At 34.6% G+C, this 9,584-nt stretch overlaps 1 protein-coding gene across 1 annotated transcript; it reads right to left on the reverse strand.

The window, feature by feature from the left end:
- Positions 1-323: 323 nt before the first annotated feature.
- On the reverse strand, positions 324-8,714 carry LOC117318878 (ribosome production factor 2 homolog; the record flags this gene model as incomplete). Its single annotated transcript, XM_033873806.1, is given in 4 exon segments — positions 324-363; positions 5,205-5,242; positions 6,556-6,688; positions 8,637-8,714. Coding segments are annotated over 4 exon segments (231 nt in total), but the record flags the coding sequence as incomplete, so codon positions are not given.
- Between the last annotated feature and the right edge of the window lie 870 nt (positions 8,715-9,584).

The raw sequence follows: 9,584 nt of genomic DNA on the forward strand, positions 1-9,584 counted from the left end.
TGTTTCACACCAAATTCAGTTGTAATCCACCCAAGGGTAAAGGCTTTTGGGCCCCAGGGGTCAGACCAGCCTCATTTATAAAATAAAATATGATTGCCCTCCCCCGATGATGCTTCAAACCAAATTTGGAAGTAATCCACCTAAGGGTTAAGGAGGATAGCATTTTGAAAGAAAAAGTATTATGCAAGGCGGACGACGACGGACGACGATGACCTAAAAACAAAAAGCATGTTTAATTTGAAATAGCACAGTTTTGTTTAATTCAACAAAAACGGTCTTTATTCTATTTTCTCAAATTGCCAGCTACTGTTGTGTATACTTACCAGTGGTGTTTCATCTTCAAATGGCCGTAAAATGTTTTTTCTGTGTCAAAATAAAAATACTTTAAAATTATGAAATTGTCATTTTTCAAATCACAAAATATATACATGATTGCAATGGAATTTCCAAGTTCAAAATACACCATACAAGAAATTGAAAAAAAAATATCTCGGAGAAGATAAAAAACAAATTTTAATAGAAGTACAAGTTCATCAAACTATCCTTAGTCATGAATGATGCTGACAAGAGCCACTGTCAACTTTGTTGTAAGGCATGATCTGCCTATCGATTTGATCATATCTAAATTTTTACAAATCAGATGACAATGAAACTATGTGCAACAGTGGATAAATTGGACAACACGTCAATCCCATCCAACCAGACAACTGTTTTGATGACAACAAATGACGAGCAGCCTTGGAATATCCAGCTAAAAGATAGGTTTTCTATATATTCTTTCACATATCACTATAGTTTATACCTAAAAGATGAGATTATCCCAGAATTTACAATCACATGATGCCAATTAGCCAAAGCTGGATCTTATAGATGATTTGTTGCTAGTTTGTGATAAGTGTCAATAGCAAAACACATACTAAGGGTAACCTTTTTCTGTTTGAGGCACTGCCAATAACGCAACAAATCGGAGACTGGAGGGTTGTCAATTAAAATCTAATCTCAGACAATGAAAGTTACGCATCTAGACATTCTGGTTTCTCACAGATTCTGACACAGAAAGTTAACTTACACATCTAGACATTCTGGTTTCTCACAGATTCTGACACTGAAAGTTAACTTACACATCTAGACATTCTGGTTTCTCACAGATTCTGACACAGAAAGTTAACTTACACATCTAGATATTCTGGTTTCTGACAGATTCTGACACAGAAAGTTAACTTACACATCTAGACATTCTGGTTTCTCACAGATTCTGACACAGAAAGTTAACTTACACATCTAGATATTCTGGTTTCTGACACAGAAAGTTAACTTACACATCTAGACATTCTGGTTTCTGACAGATTCTGACACTGAATGTTAACTTACACATCTAGACATTCTGGTTTCTGACAGATTCTGACACTGAAAGTTAACTTACACATCTAGACATTCTGGTTTCTGACAGATTCTGACACTGAAAGTTAACTTACACATCTAGACATTCTGGTTTCTCACAGATTCTGACACTGAAAGTTAACTTACACATCTAGATATTCTGGTTTCTGACACAGAAAGTTAACTTACACATCTAGACATTCTGGTTTCTCACAGATTCTGACACTGAAAGTTAACTTACACATCTAGATATTCTGGTTTCTGACACAGAAAGTTAACTTACACATCTAGACATTCTGGTTTCTGACAGATTCTGACACTGAATGTTAACTTACACATCTAGACATTCTGGTTTCTGACAGATTCTGACAATGAAAGTTAACTTACACATCTAGACATTCTGGTTTCTGACACAGAAAGTTAACTTACACATCTAGACATTCTGGTTTCTGACAGATTCTGACACTGAATGTTAACTTACACATCTAGACATTCTGGTTTCTGACAGATTCTGACACTGAAAGTTAACTTACACATCTAGACATTCTGGTTTCTCACAGATTCTGACACAGAAAGTTAACTTACACATCTAGACATTCTGGTTTCTCACAGATTCTGACACAGAAAGTTAACTTACACATCTAGACATTCTGGTTTCTGACACAGAAAGTTAACTTACACATCTAGACATTCTGGTTTCTCACAGATTCTGACACAGAAAGTTAACTTACACATCTAGACATTCTGGTTTCTCACAGATTCTGACACAGAAAGTTAACTTACACATCTAGACATTCTGGTTTCTCACAGATTCTGACACAGAAAGTTAACTTACACATCTAGACATTCTGGTTTCTCACAGATTCTGACACAGAAAGTTAACTTACACATCTAGACATTCTGGTTTCTGACAGATTCTGACACTGAAAGTTACACATCTAGACATTCTGGTTTCTGACAGATTCTGACACTGAAAGTTAACTTACACATCTAGACATTCTGGTTTCTCACAGATTCTGACACTGAAAGTTAACTTACACATCTAGACATTCTGGTTTCTGACAGATTCTGACAATGAAAGTTACACATCTAGACATTCTGGTTTCTGACAGTGAAAGTTAACTTACACATCTAGACATTCTGGTTTCTCACAGATTCTGACACTGAAAGTTACACATCTAGACATTCTGGTTTCTGACAGATTCTGACACTGAAAGTTACACATCTAGACATTCTGGTTTCTGACAGTGAAAGTTAACTTACACATCTAGACATTCTGGTTTCTCACAGATTCTGACACTGAAAGTTACACATCTAGACATTCTGGTTTCTGACAGTGAAAGTTACACATCTAGACATTCTGGTTTCTGACAGTGAAAGTTAACTTACACATCTAGACATTCTGGTTTCTCACAGATTCTGACACTGAAAGTTACACATCTAGACATTCTGGTTTCTGACAGATTCTGACACTGAAAGTTAACTTACACATCTAGACATTCTGGTTTCTGACAGATTCTGACACTGAAAGTTAACTTACACATCTAGACATTCTGGTTTCTGACACAGAAAGTTAACTTACACATCTAGACATTCTGGTTTCTCACAGATTCTGATACAGAAAGTTAACTTACATATCTAGACATTCTGGTTTCTGACAGTGAAAGTTAACTTACACATCTAGACATTCTGGTTTCTGACACTGAAAGTTAACTTACACATCTAGATATTCTGGTTTCTGACAGTGAAAGTTAACTTACATATCTAGACATTCTGGTTTCTGACAGTGAAAGTTAACTTACACATCTAGACATTCTGGTTTCTGACACTGAAAGTTAACTTACACATCTAGACATTCTGGTTTCTCACAGATTCTGACACAGAAAGTTAACTTACATATCTAGACATTCTGGTTTCTGACAGTGAAAGTTAACTTACACATCTAGACATTCTGGTTTCTGACACTGAAAGTTAACTTACACATCTAGATATTCTGGTTTCTGACAGATTCTGACACTGAAAGTTAACTTACACATCTAGACATTCTCGTTTCTCACAGATTCTGACACTGAAAGTTAACTTACACATCTAGACATTCTGGTTTCTCACAGATTCTGACACTGAAAGTTAACTTACACATCTAGACATTCTGGTTTCTGACACTGAAAGTTAACTTACACATCTAGATATTCTGGTTTCTGACAGATTCTGACACTGAATGTTAACTTACACATCTAGACATTCTGGTTTCTGACAGATTCTGACACTGAAAGTTAACTTACACAACTAGACTTTTGGTTTCTGACACAGAAAGTTAACGTACACATCTAGACATTCTGGTTTCTCACAGATTCTGACACAGAAAGTTAACTTACACATCTAGACATTCTGGTTTCTGACAGATTCTGACACTGAAAGTTAACTTACACATCTAGATATTCTGGTTTCTGACAGATTCTGACACAGAAAGTTAACTTACACATCTAGACATTCTGGTTTCTGACAGATTCTGACACTGAAAGTTAACTTACACATCTAGACATTCTGGTTTCTCACAGATTCTGACACAGAAAGTTAACTTACACATCTAGACATTCTGGTTTCTCACAGATTCTGACACAGAAAGTTAACTTACACATCAAGACATTCTGGTTTCTGACAGATTCTGACACTGAAAGTTAACTTACACAACTAGACTTTTGGTTTCTGACACAGAAAGTTAACTTACACATCTAGACATTCTGGTTTCTCACAGATTCTGACACAGAAAGTTAACTTACACATCTAGACATTCTGGTTTCTGACAGATTCTGACACTGAAAGTTAACTTACACATCTAGATATTCTGGTTTCTGACAGATTCTGACACAGAAAGTTAACTTACACATCTAGACATTCTGGTTTCTGACAGATTCTGACACTGAAAGTTAACTTACACATCTAGACATTCTGGTTTCTGACAGATTCTGACACTGAAAGTTAACTTACACATCTAGACATTCTGGTTTCTGACACAGAAAGTTAACTTACACATCTAGACATTCTGGTTTCTGACAGATTCTGACACAGAAAGTTAACTTACACATCTAGACATTCTGGTTTCTCACAGATTCTGACACTGAAAGTTAACTTACACATCTAGATATTCTGGTTTCTGACAGATTCTGACACAGAAAGTTAACTTACACATCTAGACATTCTGGTTTCTCACAGATTCTGACACAGAAAGTTAACTTACACATCTAGACATTCTGGTTTCTCACAGATTCTGACACAGAAAGTTAACTTACACATCTAGATATTCTGGTTTCTGACAGTGAAAGTTAACTTACATATCTAGACATTCTGGTTTCTGACAGTGAAAGTTAACTTACACATCTAGACATTCTGGTTTCTGACACTGAAAGTTAACTTACACATCTAGACATTCTGGTTTCTCACAGATTCTGACACAGAAAGTTAACTTACATATCTAGACATTCTGGTTTCTGACAGTGAAAGTTAACTTACACATCTAGACATTCTGGTTTCTGACAGTTTCTGACACTGAAAGTTAACTTACACATCTAGACATTCTGGTTTCTCACAGACAAGGATAACATAAGAGTATATACACCCTCACATTCTATCAATCGTTAAATCTCAACCTGTCTATCTTCAATCTAAATATGTGCTGACATTCTATACATAATATGATATTAAAGAGAGTTTTTGACATATAAACAGAAAAGAAAAAAGTTTGACGACAATATGGCAGAAAGACAGAGGAAATAAGAAGCTAGATGATCACCCAGTTATTGGCCTACACACAACGGTATATTTACCTTTTGTATGATACTGCATTTGGCTTTTTCAGGAGGTACTGAAAAAAATAATAAGAACTTATACTTATAGTCATTGTATTAACTTCTGTGCAGTCAAAATTTCCTATGAAATGAATATATTCTCTGTTGCAGTCATATTTTTTAGTAGAGTTTATTTGAAAATGCCTAATTTGCCATGGATTGCATATCAATAAAATATGTAAAACAAATGGCATTTTTATTACATAAAAATGTACTTGTATCAGAAAGAAAATGATTAAAATGGTACTGATACCTAATTACAACTGATCGTCAGCTCAGTAGGATAGATACATGTTATATACCTTTAAATTTACATCCCATCTATGTAATGTATTAGATTAAATGACTGCACACCTTAAAATTCAGTGCAAATATGTAGAGAGTTAACCTTTCATATACCTCTGCTTACTAAGGTTATATATCACATGGTTCATACAGACTTTGAGTAATCAAATTCAGAGACTTTTCTATGACTTGACGTCGTCAAATTCAAGGACATCTCTAAGATTTTCCATTGTTAAATTCAAGGACTTTTCGAAGACTTTCTGTCATCAAATTAAAGGACATTTCCAAGACTTTCATTGGCACTGATGCAAGTTTGGTAAAATTTTGAGTTATTTAACACAATATAAAGGCTTATAGTGATGTGTCCTATTACATTAATAATGTTGTTATCCTAATTATAAACACATTAAATTGGTTGCACATTACAATCCCATCAAAGACTATAACACTGACACTCTGACAGTTTGTTTTTGTGAAAAATTTACAAAAAATGTTATTGTTTCTTTTAGTTTATTTCAACAGTTAGGACATGAATTTATGGATTTTTCAATGCATTTATGACAAATTCCAAAACTTTCAAGACATGACACTAAAGTCTTTTCCAGGCAGGTACTGAAATTCAAGGAATTTCATATCAGTGAGAATGTTTTTATACATTTCCTATTCCTGAAATTTCGGTTCATGTATATTTTTTTGGAGACAAAGCATTTTATCTCAAGTAATCTGTATGACTTGACTATAAGTGGTTATCTGCCATTTTCTATACAGAATTTAAAATCTAAACTGGAAAATGCAAATATTTCTATTTTAGGCCTATAAAGTCTTAAAAATTGTTCAGTCTTTTTGGTAATAATATAGGGCATTTTTTTTCTTGTTTTGGTATGTAAATTGGCAATTTAATGAATTGTGGACATTTTTTATTTTTATAAATTTGACTTTGATATTATAATTATAAAGGTATTTTCAATTGGTAATATTTTTGTCAGTATTCACTCAAACTATCCATAGAAATAATCCTAAGAAAATATGACAGAATGACTCTTACCAATTCTTTCATAGCTTGGGTGACAGTCATGCTAGTGTTACCTCCCTTCACGAAGATGGAAGTCTTTGTATTTTCTGTTATTTTCGGTTCCCTCCCTTCTAAAAATCGCTTACCCTTCTGGGTTTTAGGTTTACTGAAAATAAAAAATGTTTAAGAGATAACTTCCAAACAAACATCATACACTGTACATATAATATATGGAGACATGAGGCCAGAGGGCCTTATAATTAGCTGTCACCTGAGTGCTGTACACAACAGATGATGTATTGCTTTTCAATAAATATTAAACACAATTGACCAGCTTGTGATTTTAGTGTAGATGAAGGTCCTTAATTTGAACAAACTTGGTAGCCCTTCATCTCAACATGCTACTGGCCCAATTTGGTTTGGTTATATTTGTTTAACGTCCTATCAACAGCTAAGGTCATTTAAGGACAGCCTCCCGTGCGTGCAATATGCATGCGTGTGGTGAGTGCGTATGTGTGTTTTGGGAGGCTGCGGTATGTTTGTGTTATGTTACCTTGTGATAGGTTGAAACTTTTGCTGATTTATAGTGCTGCCTCACTGAAGCATACTACAGAAGACACCCAGCAGGACACCCCACCGGGTCACATTTTACTGACAACAGAAGAACCACTCCTCACACTCCTAATATGCTGAGCACTAAGCAGGAGTAGCAACTACCATTTTTAAAGACTCTGGTATGTGTCGGTCGGGGAACAGAACCCGAAGCCTTCCTCACTATTATAATCCTGGGCCTCTTGGTTATTGTGAAGTCAAAAATGTAGTACTATGTCTCATGTGACCTAAAAATGCAATGATAAGCTATAAGGTCTGTCTACCTCTCCTTTTCAGCTATATTGTATTACTGCCTCTTTTTTCGAAGTCTTTGCCTCAGAAAATAACACTTGTTTATTTTCTTACCAAGTACTCACAGACTATATATGTGTGCTCCTAGACATGACAATTTTTTTGACACATTAGTAGGCCAGACATGACTATAAAAGACGTTAAAGCACATGATTCTCTCCGAGTGCCTGGTGGCAAATTCCATTGAACCTTGGTTTTCGGAACTGGTGAAGATTACTTATGTAAGAACATTTCAACCCCTTTGACATTGAAAGTACAGAATATCAAAGTAATTTGTGGCTTATTGAAAGTAAATATACAAAACTTCATCTGTCAAAATAAAAATTTGCTCATCTCTCTTAATCAATGATAATGGTATTCTTTCCTTTTGAAGAGTACATACTATATGATTTTACATGTAAAGAATAATTTTCAAACTTAGAAGTTTTATTGTTTTTTATTTTTTGTTTGCTCTTGTTTTCCTAGTCTCTGAGTGAAACATTGTTTTTGATGTTAGTGTTTGAAAACAGTTCTAGTCATTAACATGTAAAAAATCTTGAGTGGTTTGTTCTATCCAGTATTACCTTTGTTCATAAGCTATTAGTGCATTACCATTTCCATGATAATGCTCAAAAGAATAACAAAAGTGATACCGATACCTTTTGGATTGATGAATTATAACTGTAACATTTGGATTTACATGCTTATAAAAATAATCTATGTAAGTATGACTTTCACTTTTGTTATTCTTTTGAGTATGTTTAAGTTAATGAATTACTCTTCCATAAACACCCAAGCTGATGAGAGTATATTTGATGAAAATACTCGCTACCATGATTAACATCTGAAAAGCTGAAAATCGGCAGTGAATGGTTGAGTTTCCTCTGACCACATATATACACACGTTAGGCCCACGTTCCGTTCTAACGATATCCAACCCATTTGTAATACAGGAAATGTTCGACGAAGTGATCCTTAGGTGGTAGTATTTACTATTAAGTGTTTATATTACCCAGTTACAGAACTTACCCGCTGTCATCCATATACCTATAATAAATCGTGGACCTAACGTGTGTATGTGGTCAGAGGAAACTCAACCAGTCACTGCCGATCTTCAGCTTTTCAGATGTTGATCATGGTAGCGAGCATTTTCATCGAATAGATTCTCATTATAATTAGTTTGGGTGTTGATGGAAGAGTGACTGATTAACTTACACATACAACAAACTTACACAACACGTTGTAGCACCATGATGATGATATTCCCAGTACTCCTTTTCTCCAACCTAAGAAACACGTGTTATTACTCGCAATGAAGAGTTCGTAAGAAGGGACGTAATTCCTGCTTATCAAAGCAAAAGGCCCATGGTGTCTGTAATAGGTATATACATTCGGAGCTAGTTGATTGTACATAGAACTTTAACATGGAATCGAAGTAGGTCAGTTTACAAGTAATTTCGTTTGGTACCTCCGTTCTCTTGTTCGGGACATGATAAGCATTTCCGCTTAGATTTCGATTGGACTATAGCAGTACAATATATATACCAACTATCACAAACTAAACCAACTCTAGTTGATTCAGAAACTGAAACTATGATTACTAGGGATATCGATAAATCTAAATTGCTAAATGCATATTTTTGCAGTATCACTCTTATTGATGAATGCAATGCTCCCATTCCACATATTACACGGAAAACTGATACAAATTTTAACTCGGTAAGAATAAGTGATGTACTGCAGACACTGAAACTAGGCAAAGCCTCGGGTCACGATGGAATTAGTCATCATATGTTAAAAATGTTTGCCATACTATTTGTAAACCTTTAGAGTTATTGTTTAATATGTCATTGTCAGCCGGTGTTTATCCAAAGCAGTGGAAAATAGCAATAGTTATGCCTTTATCAAAAAAAGGTGATATACACTCTCCTTCAAATTACCGACCAATATCTCTTTTGTCTACTGTTGGCAAGGTTTTTGAAAGTGTTATTTTTAAACATATATTTAATCATTTCATTGAAAATGCGATGTTTTACAAATATCAATCAGGTTTTCTACCTGGACATTCTACTGTGTACAAATTAATTGAAATGGACAATAACCTATGTTTATCACTTGAAGGAAGAAAGCATACATGCATTGTATTTTGTGATATTTATAAAGCTTTTGATCGGGTGTGG

This window comes from Pecten maximus, unplaced genomic scaffold, assembly GCF_902652985.1.
Source record: "Pecten maximus unplaced genomic scaffold, xPecMax1.1, whole genome shotgun sequence".
NCBI classification, from domain to species: Eukaryota; Metazoa; Mollusca; class Bivalvia; order Pectinida; family Pectinidae; genus Pecten; species Pecten maximus.